Genomic DNA, 22,268 nt, shown 5'->3' with positions numbered 1-22,268 from the left:
GTAGGTTGAGGTCTCCCATAAGTGAACATTTTTTTGAGGCTAGATGCAAGGGTGTAATGTAATTAGCTAATTTGGAAGCCCAGTGGGCGCAATTTCCGGGGGGGCGTTACATTAGTATACCTGATAGCGTGAAGTTAGGGTTCATAGTAATTTTAAAGAAGGCAGCTTCACAGTCTGGAATATCTACAGGATCAAGGGTACATTTTAATTTTTTGTTATAAATGATAGCTATTCCGCCACGAGTTTTTACAGCTCTGTCTTTCCTAACAATCGCATAGTTGGAAGGGAGAGCAGTGGCTACATCGTGGCCTGCACTGTCGTGTAGCCAGGTTTCGGTAAGAAAAAATGCACTGGGTTGGTCTTCTAGTATCAAGTTAAAGATGTCAAGCTTGTGTTTAGGTAAGGAGCGGCAGTTGATACTGTAAAACAGGAAGTCTTTTACCTTGGGACTAACATTTTGGTGGCGCTTTCTGTATCTATTCCTGCGGAAGGGGTAGGGTTGAAGGTTAGTGAGTGTGAGACTACAGTTGGAATAGATAGCATTTCCTGTGTGATGCACCTCAAGTGTAGTGCAATCATCATGCTTGGAGAGCGCAACGCTTTTAGTTGACCAGAAGTCATTACCTGCCTGGTCTGTGTCATTGGGGCATGGCCCTCTGCCCCCTGCCCCGTCCTGGCCCGGACGGGCACAGACGGGCTCGTCTCTGGCGTGTCTTCGGCGCAGGGACGGCGCGGACGCTGCGCGCATCCGCTGCGCGTATTTGGGGGCATCTAGGTTTTGTAGAGGACGTGCTAGCATTCAGCTCCGCCTCCACACAGTAGCCCAATCATTGCCCGGAACCGGGAGGGAACCCAGAAGAAGGTACCGCCCTGCACCCTCCACTACTATCAATCCTAGCGCTTGCGGTGGACCGGGGTTGCAGGGGCGACAAAGATCGCCACAAGATTATCGTGAGCAGAGTGCAATAGTTATACAATTTTTAAAAGGTAAAGTGCATCCGTGCAATTTTAAAAATCAAAATTCACAAACAGCTTTAAAATATTCTAAGTCGCGCTATCAGTGCAATTCTTAAAACCAATTTACACAGGAGCTTTAGATATTTCTAGGTCGCGCTGCGAACATAAAATGCGCGTGTCATCACGGAGAATGCAACTTTCAATGAGGTTTTGTAGAGGACGTGCTAGCATTCAGCTCCGCCTCCACACACTCGCCCAATCAATGCCCGGCACCGGGAGGGAACCCGGAAGAAGGTACCGCCCTGCACCCTCCACTACTATCAAGCCTAGCGCTTGCGGTGGACCGGGGTTGCAGGGGCGACAAAGATCGCCACAAGATTATCGTGAGCAGAGTGCAATAGTTATACCATTTTTAAAAGGTAAAGTGCATCCGTGCCATTTTAAAAATCAAAATTCACACACAGCTTTAAAATATTCTAAGTCGCGCTATCAGTGCAATTTTTAAAATCAATTTACACAGGAGCTTTAGATATTTCTAGGTCGCGCTGCGAACATAAAATGCGCGTGTCATCAGGGAGAATGCGACTTTCAATGAGGTTTTTGTTGAGGACGTGCTAGCGTTTGGCGAAAACTTGTACGTTTACAGCCTGACGATGCTAGGGATTTTTTAACTGATATAGGTTTCATTCTGACTGGTCTTTTTTTCTAAATGTCCCCCCACACCTCCTCTTTTCACCAATAATCTGTGGTGCAGATAATACAGACTTATCAGGGTCATCGTCACAAACTTCGTAGCTGGATAAACGTATTTTGGCTTTCAGGTACGTGACTTCCAAGTATTTCCCTTTAATTCTTGTTTAATTGTATACTTATGGAATACGTAGTGCCATTATACTAATGTATGTTCTCCTTTCATTTCAAGGCTCCGGTTTATTTACTGGACCCTGGTGGACTATCTTGTTTTTCAGTTATGCGTGCGCTACTCCGGTATTTCCCTGCCATTGGAGATTTTTACTATATTTTTACTATAATATTTACTATATGGGACACACAATTGGGAGCTGAGTACTAAATGTTATCACAACATCACCTCCTTTTTGGATTTCATTGCATGTTTCAAATCCCCATTTCGAACACTATTGTGGTGTATTTCTCTCTACCTCACCTTTTATCACTAGCATTCAGGATCTTTGCCTAAATGGAGTTTCTCACTATGAACGCCACTTTTTGGTGATTACTACGTTTTACCTTACTTTGATTTTGGTCTATCAACCATAGCTGTGATCTTTTAACGTACTGATCCTTGTTGGTGACACAACGTCTCCCACAATATAACCATCTCAGCATGTAGGCATGCGGGTGGTGCTCAGTGCACCGTTTCCATTGGAAAGATATATTTTAATATGTGTATATTGAATTTACAGGCTTGAAAATTTTGTCTGAGATGAAACACATGTTAGCTGTCTTCCAATATACAAAATGCAAACAAAGGTGGATCATTGAACTGTGAACAATAAATGGACCTGCTCCCATTGCAGAACTTTGAAAGACTTTGTAATGCTCTGGGTGTTTTTAAACCCACCGTTGTTATGTTAACATAACAGCATAACATCCCTACTGTTGCTTAGGTTGGAGTGGTAATAGTAATCTGACTCCTTCTAATTCCAACACTTTCCCTACTGTTGCTCATTTTAGAGTGGGAAAGTTACATTGAAACTATCCACAGTTCAACACTTTTCCCTTCCTTTGCTTGGGTTGGTGAGGGGATAGTTAATCTGATCCCTCCAAAGTCCAACTGTTTCACTACTGTTGCTTAGATTGAAGTGGGAATAGTAAATATGATCCCTCCAAAGTACAAAACGTTTCCTACTGTTGCTTAGTTTGTAGACATCTGATTCACAATTCCTACTCCAAAGCCCAATACTTTATCTTCTGTTGCTTAGGCTGGTGGGGAAATAGTAAACACTTTCACTAATATTCCTTAGCTTGGAGTGAGAATTGTAAATGTGACCCCCAGTGCCGGCTCGTGTAGAGCGTTCCACTGTGTGGTGACGTGGGGCGGGGAGGGGCAGGGTGGGGGGTGTACAATACGGGAAATGGTCAATTACAGGTAAGTAACGTAAAAAATAAATAAAACAAATTTTGTTGCGCGCGCCTCAATGCCAAATGCGATGCAGCGCGCGCAACTAAATTTGTTTTATTTATTTTTTACGTTACTTACCTGTAATCGTCCGTTTCCCGTATTTTACACCCCCCCACCCTGCCCCTCCCCGGCCCAACGTCACCGCCCGGGGGAACGCCCTACACAAGCCGGCACTGGTGACCCCTCCAAAGTCTAGTACTTCCTCTAGTGCTGCTTAGGTCGGAGAGGAAAGAGTAAATCAACCCACACAAAGTCTTACATTTTCTCTGAAGTTCTTTAGAAGGTAGTATTAATGTGTTTTGCTAAATATGTCATTTTTTAAATTGTTGTTATAACAGATTTATAATGGTCTTCTATTTAACATGTATTTTTTCTAATTCATTTAGATGCTAACTTTTAATAGTTTTCTCTTTTTGTTGAAGATGTATTTATTTATTATCAATGGTTTAGTATAATATTTATATTATTTTTGCATTGGGATTATTTTTGATCGAATTTTGCTATTTTTATATTCTCATTTGTTGTTTGTTTTAACATTTTTGTCTGTTTTATTCAATTGTAAAAATGGTTTTGATGTTAATAATATTTATTTTATGTTTTTCTTTTTAATTTTTTATAACATTATTTTATGCATGTCTTTTTTATTTTTATATTATAATGTTTTGTTTATTTTAATTTTATGATCGTCAAATGTGTGAAGTGTTTTATTAATTTCAATTAATAGTGTTTTTTATTGTATAATATATGTTATTTACATATTCTCTTTATTATTGTTACTGTATATTAAAGCTATATATTTATTTTAGCTTTGTAGGTAATAAAATGAATGTATATATGTTCCATAATATAAAGACATTGCTAATTCAGAGGGACTTGAAATTTAAGAAGCCATATTCTGTCCTAACTTGAACAAATCCGTTTACTTCCTACTATCCCTCGAAAATCGTGTTTTGGTCACAGTGACATAACAAAATAACAATGAATCTTGTCTGTGCTAGCTTCAAAGCAAAGGCAAGCATAGGCCCTAAATACTTGAGGCCCTATTTCCACCTTCAACTCCAACTCTTAACTTGAGAGCTAGCAAGGCAGACCGTATCACACAGGCTGAAATGAAGAGCTGTAAAGGGCAGTCAGTCCATGTGATGAGGTCTTAATATAGAGCAACGCCAGTCCGTGCAGGTAACAGCGGCGGGGCAGTGAGGCTGGGTAAGCAGGGATTTCGACGGACGATGCAGAGGAAAATTATTTTATTTTTTTTCCCCTCTGCATAGTCCCTCGAATTCCCCCCCCCCTCCCTCCCCCCCCCCCCCCCCTTTTCCCGGCCTCACCGCTGTTACCTGCACGAACCTCGGCTGACAGAGAGGTTTATAACAATTTGAACCTAGGAATTTTTCAGTCTACCAGTATTTATGAAATATTTTAAATGTGCCTTTTCAATAAGGTTTCCCTATCATACTGTGAATCATCTGGGACTACTCTCAAAGGGACAGAGCCCAGTCATGTGCAGAATGACCTGGGGTGAAGAATAATCTTGAATACCCATCCTATGATCCATGTTAGACTTTACCCTGCCTCCATTAGGAGAATAATTGGGCTGATTTCAACCTCTTGCTATAAAGGCTGCAGTGCTACAAAGGTGCTTCAGAAGTCAGTGTGTTAAAAACAAAAAAATGAATACACACATTCTTAAATACATAAATAGGAATAGTGAGACTCTCAGCTGTTTTAAACATAATAATAACACCAGATGGCACCGAATGAAATGTAAAGGGGCAATTGGATGAATTATCTAGTTAGTTGTAGAGTTAAAAATATGGAGATGCTATGGTTCTCTCTTTAAAGAAAGCTCCTAATGCCTGGTCAAGAATGTTGTTTTCGTATGTGTGACTAACTTATGGAACTTCAAGAGTAATGTGGGCTACAGCAGGAGTATGTCATTCCAACTTACAGAACATTAATTGGTATCTGGCCCCAGGGAAGGACGGTGCAAAGCAGATTTGGCTCCCCACTTACCCTCCAATCACTGAAAAAGTTAAAGAAGGAAGAGGAAACAAACAAAGTGAAAATAGATTCTGATCGGCCTCTTGCTCCTAAAGCGGGTCATTAAGAAATTAAATCAGACAGGAAAATACAAAACATGTCAATATGTAATTGTTGTGTTAGCCAGTTTACCCCCTCTGTTAGAGCTTTCCTTACTCCGCCCCTCCTTCTACTGCACCAAAATAGGAAAGACTTTAGCTGGATCAGCCTACATGGAATAAATAAAAAGTGAGTGACAGCCTGGAACCAGCTCGGGGAGGTAGAGGTCACATGGAAGTCACAAGGTGCTACTTGATAAACATGGCACCACTAGTAATTGGCCAGGATGAGAATACATGCTGGGAAGTAGCTGTGCTCGGGGTGCCTGGGATCCTCGTGATCTTGGCTAGATTTTACAGAACATTAGAACTGAAAAGACAATTGTGTGTTGGTTGCTGACTGACAGGAAGGATAGCTGTTGAATGGCTGGAGATGGATGAGCTGTGTTTCAGCTAGAGAGCATGGCTGAGCTGTATCCCCGCCTCAGATGAGACCCTGCCTTGTGGAGTCCATGTTCTGGGCCCCTGGTAAGTAAGGACCTGTGTTTGCAACTTCGGCCCTGCATTTGCTGTAAGTGTAGCATATTCCTTTAAAAACGGGGCTGCCCATGGCGGGAAGAAGTGCTAGAGGTCTGAACATGCAAGATGTCACCCTCGGGGACAGGAACCCACAGCACTGCATGAAAGAGGAAGATCTGAGATTAATGCTGCAGGAAACCCAGGGGAAGGGTCAGCTCTACAGGATCCCACTTTGGTGATCCCCTCAGACCCGCTCTCAGTGTGCCCTTGCTGGCCACCAACAGGACCTTGTGCTTGTTCTGGACGCCCTATCGGCCTGCCAGTGATTGGTTGGGTTTGTAAGACAAGGCTAAACAGATCATTCCCCACAAACCACTTGAAGTTCTGCACCATGGTTGCAGAGAATGTCATGTTACGTCCTCACTTTGAGAGAGCCACTGTGGGCCTGAACACAACTGCTGCGGTTTTCTGGGTGGCCCTGTCTACGTGGGAAAAGTTGCCGGCAACCCTTGAGTCTAAAATGAAGTCCCCTGGAAACGAGCTGCATATGACAATCGTAACTAAAACGAGCAGATCCGTTGATATGGACATTCAAAGGGTAGGAGCTTTAAACTGTCTATAACCGTGCTTTGGTGTGTCAGAAATATTACTCTCTGGAGAGGAGGATGTTTAAGGTTAATGTTTTCGAACATTGAACTCGCATTCAATGGTTTCCGAATTATCGACATTTGCCCCTTATATTGCTGGGCCTGTTGTTCCTGGTGCGCTGCCATCAGGGAATACATATCTTTATTTCCCTCTGGCGTACGCCACTTTATCTTTGTCGTCTCCCTGTTTCAGGATCGTCAACATGCTACGGGGCGGAGCCTCTATTTGGATCTGGGGTTGCTGGACACGGAAAAGACATAGAAGCTGTAGGAGCGCGCGCAGTGCCTGGGACAGACAGGAGAGGCTACATTGAGCGCGTGATTCCCCGGCAGCGAGACATCCTCCCTCATGTCGAAACCGCCCTCTCAGCTGTACCATGTGAACGTGCGCATTTAAAGCCTCGAGGACAAAGTCAATATCTATGGTCTGTTATGAAATAAAGATATTGCCAAAGACCATAGGCAGCGTGTTACTGATTGTGAACATCTCTTGCCAAATCTTAGAATCAGTCATTAGGAAAACCCTTTGTCAAATACAATAGCGTGAGGTCTGCTTATTGTGAAATGTGTAATACATATTGATTGCTTCCATGATTTGCCCCATAACTGCAAATGTTCTTACGTTTTGGACGTTTTCACTGATAGAGTGGTTTCGAATGGAGTCTCTCTATTGGGCTTGAGACGTCTTTAGCTCTGGTGAGGGGTTGTCACATTCTTATCATAGTATGCACGTATTATCATTGCAGTGAATCGGAGCTATTACTTCCATGTACTTTTGGTCCCCGTGTGGCTTGCTTGCGTTGGGTCGCGTATCGAATAGTGTATCGGCGCTGGCTCCTATTTATCGATCGGCGTCTGTAGAGCAGGGCGAGGGCCTGACTAGGCGCGAGGCCATGATTGCCCACATCTGTCTCCCACAAAGATGCAGGAAGGGTGTCAGATTCAGAGATACTCTGTCCTAGGTTTTGTGCAGTGTTTGGTAGATATACATTAGGTGTGCTGTTGATCACTTTAGTCTTCATTGTAATGATTTGTAGTGTTAAAAACACCAAATATCTCTTTATTTACAAACGTTGTGGCTGTTGTCAGGGGCTCTTCGGGGGGAGATCCCATGTTACAGGAGCTGGTAAAGAATAAGGGTGATGGGGGTGTAATGTTCGAGAAGCAGCCTGGGTACAGGCAAGTTGTCACGTACGCACTAGCGCGTCTACGCGGCCGTGATACGTCACGGCCGCGCATGCTTTAAATAAAGAAAGGTGGGGCCACGGAGTTAGTCCGGACCACCCGGAAGCGCTCAAACGATTATGCCAGCATCAAGCGCCGGGGTAGAGACTCCCCAATCGAGGAACGAGATAGGGTCTACGTGCGGGACCGATTCCCAGGGAGCAAGTTCCGACTCCCCTATGAGCCTCAACCGTGGACCGTCACTCGTCGGTCCGGCACGATGATTACTGCCCAGAGAGATGGCGAAAGCGTCACCCGGAACATTTCATTCTTCAAGCGAGCAGGCACCCCCACCAGAGAGCGTCAGGAACCGGACTGCCCAAGGCCTAATCCTTCCACCCCCAGCTCGCCAGCGTCATCGGTGGTGCCAAGAGACTTGATGGAGCGAGCCGAGACAATTCCTCCAAGTCCAGAGATCGAGAGGACCCCCAGCCATCCGACTCCCGGAGAGGTTTCACCGTCAGTCTCGGCTCCCTCGAGTGTACCCCGACGAGTCCTGTTCAGGGGAGAGGCTGCGGGCTATGGGCTGAGAAGGAACCCCGCACCCTCCTCGCAACTGGCTGACTTTGCTGTGGGCTGAGATGGCGGTACCTGCAACACAAACTGGTAACAGGCCTGCCGGCCGTTTTGACTTTTGTTTATCCATGCCTGGGGTTTTATTAAGAACTATGTTTGAACTGCTAAGACTATTACACTGAGCCGTTGCTGGTGGTGTTGTTTTGAATTTGAATTTCAATAAAGGTTGAAAGGGATGTAATGTTCGAGAAGCAGCCTGGGTACAGGCGAGTTGTCACGTACGCACTAGCGCGTCTACGCGGCCGTGATACGTCACGGCCGCACATGCTTTAAATAAAGAAAGGCGGGGCCACGGAGTTAGTCCGGACCACGCGGAGATCCAGAGCGTGTCCTGAGTTCTTGATTGCGCGCCGAGTCACCTGCGCAGCGCTGCTAGCTTAGGACTCGACAGGGGGGTCGCGTGTATGATCAATTGCCTAGTGCCTGTTAGGAGCAGATCCCGGTGGAACAGCATGGAAATGAGTGACGGGAGCGCGTGCTGATCGCGTTACAACGGTGTCGTTCCAGAAGTTATTCTGTCAAATATCAAACAAGAAACTAGTGCATTGCATTATTCAGTATTATCTTATATTGATTTCAAAATTAGAATACACATGCGATGTGCTTGTTTGAGTATAACGTGCCTTCCAGAAGGAAATTATATACAGTGGTGACACAGATTGAGGGTGGTGATCGGTTATGCTTGAAAGATTGTAAGAGAACTGACTTAAATTTGATATATTTTCGTGATGACAAAGCGACTAATTCCCTAAACATGTCAAACAAAAAAAAATCGTCATACAGTTGTCGTCATAAGTGGCTTTCCCAACCCAAGCCCGTGCTTTTACTTCATAGGCTGCATTATTTATTTTGGCCAGCGAGAGTAGCTGTTTGTCAAGAAGTCAGAGAAAGCGTAACGCAAGGAGCAGCGGTGCTTTAAAGGAAAACACACAAGACTCGGGAGACAGTAAGAAAACATTACCATCAGGTAAAACGAAACGAGACCTTTACAGGACATCACACGAAGATTATCAAACCGCGCCTTTTCACCTTGCCGTCCAAAAAACACAAATTAACAAGGTAAGCTCAAAGTAAACCGTAGACGAAACCTGGCATGGCTTGGCTACAACGTCGCTGGTATTTTACAGCATGGATGCTGCTCTCTGTGATCGTGGTGGCCTTCTTTGACACCGGCTTTGGCCAAATCCGCTATTCCATTCCGGAAGAAATGAGAAAAGGTTATTTCGTTGGAAATGTCGCTGTGGACCTGGGGCTGGATGCGAAGCAGTTACCGCACCGCAGAGTCAGCCTTGTTTCTAAAGGTAAGACGCAGCATTTCGATTTCGATGTAAACTACGGCCACTTGTACATCCGAGAACGCATCGACAGGGAACTGCTGTGCAGGCAAGCGCCGCAGTGTGTGCTGCACTTAGACATTCTGCTCGAAGACACGATGAAAGCTCACGCAGTAGAAATCGAAATCCTAGATATCAATGATAATGCCCCAGTTTTTAAGAATAATGAAGCAACTTTGCATGTTATTGAGAACACAACGCCAGGGGCGCGGTTTATAATACCTCAAGCACAAGATGCAGATCTGGGTGTTAACTCATTGCTGGACTACCATCTGGCCACTAACGAATACTTTATATTGGATGTGCAGAGTGAAGGTAACAGTGCGAAGTCTGCTGAACTTGTTCTCCAGAAATCGCTGGACAGGGAGCTAAAAGACGAGCACAGACTGATCCTCACAGCCACAGATGGTGGCGACCCCGCCAGAACTGGCACAGCCCTCATCACGGTGACGGTTCTCGATGTTAATGACAATGCACCCGTTTTTAATCAGTCGGTTTACAGAATTGCTGTAATGGAGAATGTGCCAACTGGAACAGTGCTGTCCAGCATTACAGCCAGTGACAAGGACCAGGGCGCCAACGCTGAAATAACCTATTCATTGAGCACGTTTGCTGACATATTTCACTTGAATTCGCAATCAGGCGAACTATCGGTGTTTGGAAGTTTGGACTTTGAAGAATCTGAGCATTATGAACTCGAGGTGCAGGGAATGGACAGTGGGGGAAGGTCATCGAAATGTAAAGTGTTGGTTGACATAATTAATGTCAATGATAACAGTCCAGAAATTGTAATTAAATCTCTCAACAACACAGTGGAAGAAAACGGCCCAGCTGGTTCAGTGCTTGCGTTCCTACATATATACGACAGAGATGCTGGTGAATATGGTCAGCTGTCATGCGCCATCAGTGACACTCTTCCATTTGAGCTAAATAAAGCATTTGGAAATTACTACAGTTTGGTAACAGAGAAAGCCCTGGATAGGGAAGAGACTTCAGAATATAGCATCACCATCACGGCCACAGACAGAGGGACTCCACCTCTGACCGCAAATAAAACCATTAGCATTCACATTTCAGATAAAAACGACAACCCACCTATGTTCGAGCAACAATTATACAAAGCGTATGTCATGGAAAATATGTCTCCTGGAGCATCTATTTTTTCAGTAATTGGGGCAGATCTGGATTGGGAACACAATGGTAAAATAACGTATTCTATCACAGAAGAGAGGCACGATGGAGAAGTGTCTCTGTCATCTCTCATCTCTATGAACTCACAATCTGGCATCTTTTATGCACTTAAATCGTTCGACTTTGAAACACTAAAGGAAATTACTGTTCAAGTGATGGCTCATGATGGCGGCACTCCTACCCTAGCTTCTAATGCCACTGTTATGTTCTATGTGCTCGACCAGAATGACAACACCCCTGAAATACTCTACCCTTCTACGGCCACTGATGGCTCCTCTGGTGTCGAGGTTGCTCCTCGCTCCTCTGAACCTGGGTATTTGGTCACAAAGGTGGTGGCTGTTGATTCAGATTCGGGGCAAAATGCTTGGCTCTCCTACCAGCTCCTGCGGTCCACAGACCAAGGACTATTTACTGTAGGTCTTCACAATGGAGAAATCAGGATGGCCCGCCCATTTCTGGAAAAAGATTTATTGAAGCAGTTTCTAGTGGTTTTAGTAAAAGACAATGGCCAACCTAATTTCTCTTCATCCGTTACAGTGACCATAGTAGTGGCGGATAGCATTCCTGAAATTTTATCGGATTTAAGGGAGCCTTCTTTTCCGAGTGAAGAAAACTCAGACAACACTCTATACCTGGTGATAGCTCTCGCTGTTGTTTCCTTTCTTTTCCTTTTTGCTTTAATAATGGTGTTGATTATCAGAGTACACCAATGGAGACAATCTCGTTTTTTGGAGTCTTCTACTGCAAATTTTAACGCCCTGTCCTCTGCACAGTTTATTGGAATTGATGGTGTGAGAGCTTTCCTGCATACCTATTGCCACGATTTAACCACAGACTCTGGGAAAAGTCAGTTAAAATGCTCTTATCCAGTGTGCACAAATGCACTTTCTTGCAACCAAAATCTGGAGAATCGGGGATCATTGCTAATAGAAGAACCTCTGCTAACCGGACCTGAAGACAGTTCTTTCATTCTGGTGAGTTGTTGCTAATTGCTTATGGAGCCAAAGGTTAATGGTTCCGAGTTTTAATCAAATTTAAAAATTGCCATCATGCCAGGAAACCAAATTATCGTCATTGTTTTCTATCTTAAAATAACCTGAGAGTTTAAGTATGTTATTGGGTGCCGATTGTAAGATTGGACCTTTGCAAGGTTGTAGACACAATCAAATCAGTGGGAATATTTATACTGACATGATACAGGGGTTTTCAGCATATACAACAATAGTCGTAAGAGACATTTGTATATGTCTTTGATTTGAATGGTTTATTGGAAGAAAACATTTCTCTAAAGCACAATCGTTTATTGAATAAGGAGTAAAGTAAAAGTTGAAGTGTCACAGAATTGGTCACTATTAAAGCAAACTGTGCACTATATGTCTTGAAAGTGAACATGATATCCATAGTAAGAAATTATTGATAAGAACATGCTACAATAATGATATAAATATTTGATCTTCAAAGAAAAAGAAAGCATTTGATATTTTTCGGTTTAGCTGTTACTTTTTTTCCACAGCTGAGTTGTACGTTAACTCTTTGCCTTCCCTCTTCAAGTTTGATTTCCATTATACATGTTTAATGTGTTGAACTGTTTTACAGTGCCAGCATTACTGTACTAAATCGTCATTCCCTGTTTGTGGCAAACAGAGTGGGTACCGTGACCAAGCAGTATAATAAGAACGCTGCTGACAAGTGTTATTTGAGACACGTTCATTGATACAGTTGACAGTCATTTAATAATACAGTTTTATTTGGTAACATACATTGCATTACTGGTGTGTGGCAATGATTTAATGTCCTCTGCAGTATGACTGTGACCTTGACTGGTAAGAGGGAATTTTCGAAAATAATATATGGCTACTTTATATAGTAAGATGTTTTTAAACGGTCTCTCTATATGGCGGATTCCTGTTCTGGGAGCATTAACAAAATCAAATCAAGTTTCATTGTGGTTTATTGTACTAATTAATGTGTTGTGTTGCACTCAATGGCGTTCACGAACAGATCCATGACCCAATGTACCTTTGGTTAGTGATGATGGCAGATATGTGTCTCTGTGACCCTTCACTTACCATACACGATTTGTATGAATAGATCACAGAGCAGATGAACCTGATAATGACACCCACTTATCGTTCCAGCACCCGGGTAACATATCTACTAAACTATATCATTTGTTACCTAACTCTATGTGTTTTCATTCAGTTATGTTGCATTACATAAGATATCATGCACCTGTTGAGTGACATACACCAGCATACTTACGACTGAGAAACACAAAACAAACAAGCACTGGCGTTGCCATTAGGTCTCGCAGTAGGAAAGTTGGAGCTATTGGTTTTGCAAATGACAAAGCCCTTTATGTTTTTAAAATGAAAAAAATAGAAGGCATTGTTATTTGCAATTGTAATGGCTCCAACTTTCCTACTGCGAGACCTATTGGAAACGTGAGTGGTGTTGCGTGTGTGATTGGCGTTGCATGTGTGAGTGGCGTTGCGTGTGTGATTGGCGTTGCGTGTGTGAGTGGTGTTGCGTGTGTGAGTGGCGTTGCGTGTGTGAGTGGCGTTGCGTGTGTGAGTGGCGTTGCGTGTGTGAGTGGCATTGCATGTGTGAGTGGCGTTGCGTGGATGAGTGGCGTTGCGTGGATGAGTGGCGTTGCGTGGATGAGTGGCGTTGCGTGGATGAGTGGTGTTGCGTGGATGAGTGGTGCTGAGTGGATGAGTGGTGCTGCGTGGATGAGTGGCGTTGCGTGGATGAGTGGCGTTGCGTGGATGAGTGGCGTTGCGTGTGAGTGGGGTTGCGTGGGTGAGTTGTGTTGCGTGTGTGAGTGGTGTTGCTTGGGTGAGTGGCGTTGCGTGGGTGATAGTGGGCTTTGCATAACATCATGCATACTTGTTTTTAAATTTACTATTCTAGTGAAAGCTGATTGCGGTCTACTTTTAGGGTCTTGTGGCGTGTCACTGTAAAGAAAAGTTGCATTTTACTAGCTGATACGTCATGTGATTGCATCTTCACTTGTAAATCCAGTGTATTTCACCAGCGCATTCATAGCCTGGATAAAATGGACTGCATAGCTGTTCACCAGCACTGGGCAGGTTTTTTCGTGGGCTGTTGGGCATCACCAAGATAGTTCTTGTTTCTAAGAAGTTTTGAATCTAACACTTGCACCGACCTTTGAGCAAACTGGTGCCAAATGCAATTGTAACAATTTTCAAACACTACACATATCCTATGCTGGATTGGTCAACTGCTGCACATGGTTTTCACACTTCTCAGTCATTAGATGCAATAGAAAAAAGTATTACAGCATCAGTGCAATCTATGTAATGAGGAAAGTGCACCAGTGAGTGTTTGTGCTATGTAACCTGACATAAGGCATTTATTCATGGTTATTTACAGAAACTGGCAGTGCTTTGTCCGTGAAGCTTTCTGTCAGTCATTTAGCTTTGCTCTGATAACGAAGGAAGGAGGTGGGGGAGGCATGGGTGTGGGTTTCTGTATTTTTGTACAGCGCAAACTCGGCCCAAGGCAATGGGAGGACTTTACATGAGCACCAGGTTCCATTACACAAGGCCAGGTTCATTCATTTTTAGGCAAGAGGAGAGAGAGTAAGTGGTTTTCCCAGAATCACAGGATGTGGAACAGATGCCAGAACTCGACCCTGATTCCCCAGTTCCACAGTCGGCAGCTCTGGCTGTTAGGCCATGGTATGGTATATTACATACCCAACTCTTCTCTGAAAAAACAAGAAATTATAACAGAGGGGCATATTTACTTCATACACTAAAGCAGGCCTTCATGACAGGATGTCACCAGTAGTTCTAATCAGTAGCATTGCTGAGAAGTTCTCAAGATGAACCGTTTGTACAGACGTTTGATTATTTTGCTATGATTAATCTATATAATAATTCTAGACTGGAGGACCACATAATCCCCGAATTTCAAAAAGATAGTAATAGCATTTAATAGGATTAAGCAGGTCAAAGGCAGTGAATATCGATCTTTGTTAGAATATAAATGGCATTAAAATACTATTGAAATTATTTCCCCTACAAAAGAGTCACACTTTTCCTGATTCAGTTCTGGCCATACATTACAAAATAAAAACAAAAAACAATAGAATCACAAATGCATAAGCCTTTTGTGCATCCTAAAACAATCTTAGAAGTTGTTAGAAACTGTGCACCTCAGTCGCACCCTTACATTTTGCAAGATTCTCGTCACGCTAAAATGTGGCTATCCCAAATAAATGAGATGTAGGCATATAGTTTTTTTTGTTTTGTGTTTCTCAGTCGTAAGTATGCAGGTGTATGCCACTCAACAGATGCATGATATCTTATGTAATGGAACATAACTGAATTAAAAAAAACATAGAGTTAGGTAACAAATGATATAGTTTAGTAGATATGTTACCCGGGAGCTGTAAAGATAAGTGGGTGTCATTATCAGGTTCATCTGCTCTGTGATCTATTTATACAAATCGTGTATGGTAGGTGAAGGGTCACAGAGACACATATCTGCCATCATCACTAACCAAAGGTACATTGGGTCATGGGTGTGTTCGTGAACGCCATTGAGTGCAACACAACACATTAATTAGTACAATAAACCACAATGAAACTGGATTTGATGTTTTTAATGCTCCCAGAACAGGAATCAGCCATATAAAGAGACCTTTTAAAAACATCTTCCTATATAAAGTAGGCATATATTATTTTAGAAAATTCCCTCTTACCAGTCAAGGTCACAGTCATGCTGCAGAGGACATTAAATCATTGCCACACACCAGTAATGCAATGTATGTTACCAAATAAAACTGTATTATTAAATGACTGTCAACTGTATCAATGAACGTGTCTCAAATAACACTTGTCAGCAGCGTGCTTATTATACTGCTTGGTCACGGTACCCACTCTGTTTGCCATAAACAGGGAATGACGATTTAGTACAGTAATGCTGGCATTGTAAAATAGTTCAACAAATTAAACATGTATAATGGAAATCAAACTTGAAGAGGGAAGGCAAAGAGTTAACGTACAACCCAGCTGTGGAAAAAAAGTAACAGCTTAACAGAAAACTATCAAATGCTTTCTTTTTCTTTGAAGATCAAATATTTATATCATTATTGTAGCATGTGCTTATCAATATTTTCTTACTATGGATATTTTGTTCACTTTCAAGACATATAGTGCACAGTTTGCTTTAATAGTGACCAATTCTGTGACACTTCAACATTTACTTTACTCCTTATTCAATAAACGATTGTGCTTTGGAGAAATATTTTCCATGCTGGTAACGGTGAACAGGGTATGGCTTTGACGGCACTGCTGGAGGGTTGCTATGGGAACAATCTAATCCTAAAAAGCGCCAATGTTGCCAGGTAGTCTTGCCATGGTGCTATAGCGGCACCTACTTCATAACTAATGCACTTCACACCTGACAGTTTCCAATACCATTTACTGCAGGCTTTGCTGAGCATGGCTGTGCCCAGTGGGCATTGGGCACAAACCATACCCTGTTCTCAGTTACCTGCATGTAGGAGCATGGCTTGCAGCTGTCTGCAGGGTAGAGTCCTGGGCCTTGCCGGTCCCCAGAACACATCCACGGAGTTTTTACCAAGGACAACAAGTTCAGAGATGCCAGTCAGCCAGCCGACAGAGCTGAGCCACACATAGATAACTTGAAGATAAAAAAGGATGTGCCTATTAAAACCAACGTTAGGACAGGCGTGCTATGTTTTTTCTTCTCAGGTCTGCTGGAAGTAGTGGCTTTATAGTTTTCTAAAGACGTACATCTCCAGGTACATCAATTGCAATGCTCGACTTAAGAGGCTGATTGCTTGAGATTTACCCTGAGTCTGACACACATATTTGACTTCGCTGATACATCCGATACATAAGATTACGATCTCTTAGTTGACACTTGTTCTACGTGGCAAGTGCTGCTTTTAAAGAGTCACTATTGTTTGCTATTGTTTCTTTTAAATGGAAGCAAGTTGTGCTTTCCCAATGGATGTAACTTATCAACACATAATGCATCACAACATAATACAAGGCAACGTAAAAAACAGTAAGGTCACATAGGAACACCAAATATTGCAACATGAGATACTTGTCGACACTCCTTCTGACTTCATTCTCACTGTCCTCTTGAGAATACAATTAGGTCTGCACTAACAACAAGGTAACTCAAAGCGTGTGTTCACACAGATACGATTACATGTTTTGAAGCTGCGCCTCAATACAATGTTTGAGAAAAAACTCGAGTGAAGAGCACTGCTAGAGATATATTTTACAGCAAGATAAGCCTTGAAATTGAGGGCGTGGACACATATGAATCATAATTGGAAGTGAAGACTGTAGTTATTCCTAGAATCCAGGTGTGTTAATTTATTAAACGTGGATATAGCAGCTGGAGGTGAGGCAAAACGAAATGGCAAGCAGAAGAGGTCGGATGTCAGCAGGATACTGGAGAGGGCAAGCTGGAGCAGCTGTGTTGGAAGAAACAATACTTTGGGTATGAAAACATGAACACGGTAATACAAATTGAGAATGTGTGGTGCCTAGAATTGGAAAATTATATTAAACAAGAGAACATGTGTGCTCATTAGAACTTCTGTAGTACAATTTTTGCACTAATATATATATACATATATGCCCGGTTACTCACCGGTAATATCCATTACTCCGAGTCCTGGTCTCCCCGTCCCATTCCTTACAAGTGAGCAGCTAGTCTGCTCCACAGAACCTCTAGCCTAGCTGAGCTGTTTGCACTTCCCCCAATATGACGCCACCAATCCGGTGAGGATAAAGGGGGAAGTGCGTCATAGAACATCCTGAGAATACCAAAGAAAACCAGAAGGAAACAGACAATCACCCAAAGAAAACCCAAACCAGGGAGGGAGGGAAGGGCTCAGGAATGGGACGGGGAGACCAGGACTCGGAGTAATGGATATTACCTGTGAGTAACCGGGCATTACCTCCTCGTCCTGTCTCCCCGTCCCATTCCTTACAAGTGAGCCCATACCCAAGCACACAGTGATTGTAGGAAAAAAACAGACCAAAAAGTTCGAGGAAACAGGTCCATTCGAATCAAACAGAAAACAGTACATATCACAAAACATGTACCGCAGACAGGACACAAGCCCCAAAGGCAGCAGAGGCCGCCATCCCCAACAGAAGTCGACAAAGGGCAACAAAAGTATGTGGAGAAGCCCAAGTGGCAGCATTGCATATGTCCCTCAACGAGGCCCCCTTGAACATGGCCCAGGAGGACAACACGCTCCGAGTCGACCGACCCCGAACAGAAGAAGGCAGAGGACAGTGGGCAGAGTCGTAAGCAGAAACCACAGCACCCCTGACCCACCGAGACAAAGTGGACAAGGAAGGACGAAGCCCCAGCCCCGAGAGGCCATAGGTGACGAACAGGGAATCAACCTCCCTGAAGCCAGCCGTACGCTCCAAGTAGAAGTGGAGAGCCCGCAGCACATCCAATGAATGGAGGAGCACCCCTTCAGGCGAGGCAGGAGCTGGAAAAAACACCGGGAGAACAAAATCCTCCTGACAGTGAAAGGAAGACACCACCTTAGGAAGAAAGAACTGACTCGGACGGAGAATGACCTTACCATCGCAAAAGCGCAAGAAGAGAGGGGAAGCCATCAGCACCCCAATCTCACCAACCTTCCGCCCAGAAGTAATGGCCACCAGGAAAAGAACCTTAGCAGAAAGGAATTTCAGGGAGTCCAAAGGCTCGAAAGGAGGACTCAACAAAGCCCGGAGAACCAAGAGAAGATCCTAAGGAGGCACAGGAGAACGAGAGACAGGGCGCTGAAGCAAGAAACTCCGCAGAAGGCGAGCCACCAATGGGGAGACAGAGGAAACAGAAGAACACCGGAAAGCAAGAATGGCAGCCCACTGGGCCCGAAGGGAAGAAACCGCAAGCCCCAAGACGAAACCATCCTGCAAGAAGTCCAAAACCTTCACAGCCTCACAGGAGGCAGAAGAGAGACCTCTCACAAGACACCAGGAGGAGAAATTCCTCCTGTGCCGGACATACGACTCCAAGGTGGAAGGACGCAGGGAAAGCCGGAGACAACGGACAAACTCAACCGAGCAACCCAGACCCAGCAAACTCAACCTTTCAAGAGCCAAACCTCCAGCCGGAGGCGATTGCAGGGAGCCAACCCCCAGAAGAGGAGCCCGCAGCGGGGAGGGAGACAGGGGAAACCTCCAACGAGGGCAAACAGAAAAGACCAGCAGAAGGGGGAACCAAGACTGCCCAGACCATTCAGGAACCACCAGGAGAACCTCCGCCCGAACCCATCAAATCATCCGGAGGACCCTCGGAAATAAGGCAAACGGAGGGAAGGCAAACAGCAGACCCCTCAACCAAGGATTCAAGAAAGCCTCGGGAGCCCACGCTAACGGAGAGGGAACCATGCCTCAAAAACCGAAGAAGAAGGGCGGACATCATCGAGGCAAAAAGATCCAGCCAAGGAAGGCGGAACCGGAGGACAATCAGAACAAACAGATCCGGGGACAGACAGAGGGACACCGAGGAGGGGAATACCCTGCTCAAAGAATTCGCAGGCCCATACTCCAACCCCGGAAGAGAGACCGCCGTCAGAGACAAGAGAGTCGACTCGGCTCGGCCCAAAGGCCGAACACCCGGGAAAGGAGAAACAGAGCACGACACATGCCCCCTGGTGAATCACAAAAGAACGAACCACCTGATCGACCGTCTGCACAGAGACCGCCCGACCCCGAAGGAGAGGAGCGAACCAAAGAGGAGCAAACCAAACGGCCCCAACTCCTTCCAGTCCGAGGACCGGAGGGACTCGAAACAGGACCAACGACCCTGAGCCTCGGAGGCACCCAGAACGGCACCCCACCCCAAAGCACAGGCGTCCGTGGACGACACAACCACAGACTGAGGAGGAAGGAGACCGAACCCCCGGGAAAGAGAGAGAGGGGACAACCACCATGGGAGATCCACCCGAATCCCCGGAGTGACAGGGATCATAGTCTCGCAGTCCAAGGAGGCGGGATACCAGTGCGACAGGACATGATGCTACAGGAGGTACAGACGTAGCCTGGCCCAAGGAAGGAGTTGCAAAGTGGACGCTAACTCCCCCGACTCTGTAACCAGAGACGGGCATACACCCGGGACTGGGACAGAAGCCAGGAAAGGCGACAAAACAAAGACAACTAGCACCCCTGCGAGAGAAAAACCATGGCCATGTCCACGCGGAAGAGAGCCCCCAGGAACTTCAGGGACTGGAGGGCACCAGGGAGGACATCCTGCGGTAGAGAAGGAACCCAAAGGAACCCAGCAGAAAACACACCCGATCACATCCGACAGAGCCAGTGAAAAAGAAGGAGAGACAAACAACCAGCCATCCAAGCATGGAAATACCAGCAAACCCCAGGAATGAAGGAAACCCACCAGAGGGGCCAAGAGCCCGGTGAACACCCCAGGCGCCGAAGAAAGCCGAAAAGGAGCACCCAGAACTGAAAGTGTATGGCCCCCACAGCAAATCGGAGAAAACGCCAGTCTTCCGGGTGGACAGGAACGCACAAACACGCATCCATCAGATCCAGGGATGCCAGGAAGCCCCCCGACAGGACCAGAGGCAGGATGGACAGGAGCGTCACCATCCTGAATGGACGGCGGATAACGAAGCGATCGACCCGCTTCAGATCTAAAACAGGACGAAGATCCAAAGTGACTTTCATGGAGACTAGAAAGAGAAATGTACAGCAACCCCTGCCCCACTCCAGAGGAGGAACCACCACAATAGCCCTCTTCTCCAACAGGAGCCGCACACCTGACAAGAAAGCATCTCGTCACAGAGGAAGACGGGGCAGGGGAGTCTGAACAAAACCTGGAGGACTGAAACAGTCTGAACCACCCAGGCATCCGGAATCGACAACCACTGGGCGCGGAAGGACTGGAGGCGAACACCAACCGGCAAAGGCAAACAGCCACTGGGAAGAGGAGGAAGTGGGGGTGGCAACACCGGCAGAGGCCCGGGGCTCGGCATTTCCAGGGGCCCCTGCTTGACCATACCCCCAGCAGAGGACCGAACACCTCGGAACCATCAAAGGGCAACTTAAGGAGGACCGATTCCTGGGAAGAGTCTGCCATCGAGGAACGCATCCAAAGACGACGACGGGCAGCAATGGAAGCACCAGAAGCAGCCGCCGCCGCCCCCAAAATGAACCCATCAGAGACAAAGAGGCAAAGCATCCTCGCCGTCGTACAGCAGAACCGAGAGGGAACGGAAAAACCCCAAGGAGTGACTGAACCATAAAGACAGAAAACGCAGTCGCCCGGACAGAAAAATTAGAAGCAGCATAAGAACGCTACACCGCCCCCTCAACACGCTTATCCACAGCGTCCGCAGGAATGGTGACCTCAGAAATGACCAAACCCCGAGAGGAAAGGTCAGCCATCAATGCCAACTGTCACAGCCTGAGGGAACTCAGTAGCAAAACCCTCAAGAGGGTAACGCCTGGACAGGAAACGAGGAAAAGCAGACACGTCCACCTCCTACCAATCGTGAGACAGCACCTTGCTTACCGTCCCGTGCAAAGGAAAGGAGTCAGTAGGAGGAGAGAAGTCCAGATTGGACCGCACATGGGTGAACAGTCCCGCGAGCTCAGCACCCTGAACAAATCGACCACGCACACCCTCATTACATCAGGACCATTGCTAGAAGCAAGGAACCTCTTAACTGCGTTGAAACGCAGGATTGAACCAGGGACCTTCAGATCTCCAGTCTAACGCTCTCCCAACTGTCATCTCCAAAGAGACACAAGGCACCATGGGAGGAGGCCCAGCCGCGTCCCTAGCCAGGAAAGCAGCAGCCACAGCCGCATCAAAAAATGAGGCACAGGGCAACAAGAGGGGCAGTAGAGGAAGAATCCATGCCAGCAACCAGCTGAGTCCAAAAAAACAATAACAGGCAGAAGCAATGACAAAAACCAGCCAGGAAGGACCCCAAATAAAGGACACCAAGTCCAGAGGACACGAAGTCCCATGAGAGCTGTAAAATTGGGCTGGTACACAAGGCATAGGCAGCAACCAAATTCGCCCCCAAAAGCATCGTGTAAACACGAGCGCCGCGCCTCCACACACCGAAAACCCCAGCCCGCTAAAACAGGGCACATGGGGAATCCAGAAAACCACCCAGAAACGGCTGCTGAAGCTAGCCGAGCAACCAGGTAAGCGCGGACAAAGTAAAACTGCTGCTAACGCGAACCGCGTGAGAAAAGGCAGACCGCCGGCAGAGGCAGCGCGGGGGGAACAAACAGCAAGAAACAAGGGGCGGCCACTAAAGCAGGCCGCCCAACAAGAAGTAAAAACAAAAAGGAACTCACCAGAAGACGAGGCAAACTCCTAACAGCACAGCACAGCCAGGCAACAGGAACTGGTGCAGAAAAAAAACCCAGGATGTTCTATGACGCACTTCCCCCATTATCCTCACCGGATTGGTGGCGCCATATTGGGGGAAGTGCAAACAGCTCAGCTAGGCTAGGGGTTCTGTGGAGCAGACAAGCTGCTCACTTGTAAGGAATGGGACGGGGAGGCAGGACGAGGA

The 22,268-nt window shown here is 45.7% G+C and overlaps 1 protein-coding gene across 1 annotated transcript in view; it reads left to right on the top strand.

Annotated features, from left to right (window-relative positions):
• Positions 1-11,658, top strand: part of LOC147671317 (uncharacterized) — a 169,124-nt gene extending 157,466 nt beyond the window's left edge. The window contains exon 4 of the mRNA XM_086948078.1: positions 9,272-11,658. Within this exon, the coding sequence (XP_086804204.1) occupies positions 9,272-11,658 (2,387 nt within the window). The remainder of the gene's footprint in view (positions 1-9,271) is intronic.
• The last annotated feature ends 10,610 nt before the right edge of the window (positions 11,659-22,268 follow it).

Source organism: Lissotriton vulgaris, unplaced genomic scaffold (assembly GCF_964263255.1).
Source record: "Lissotriton vulgaris unplaced genomic scaffold, aLisVul1.2 SCAFFOLD_2278, whole genome shotgun sequence".
Classification (NCBI taxonomy): Eukaryota; Metazoa; Chordata; class Amphibia; order Caudata; family Salamandridae; genus Lissotriton; species Lissotriton vulgaris.
The sequence above is the reverse complement of the archived record's forward strand: the minus strand, read 5'-3'. Positions and strand labels throughout refer to the sequence as shown.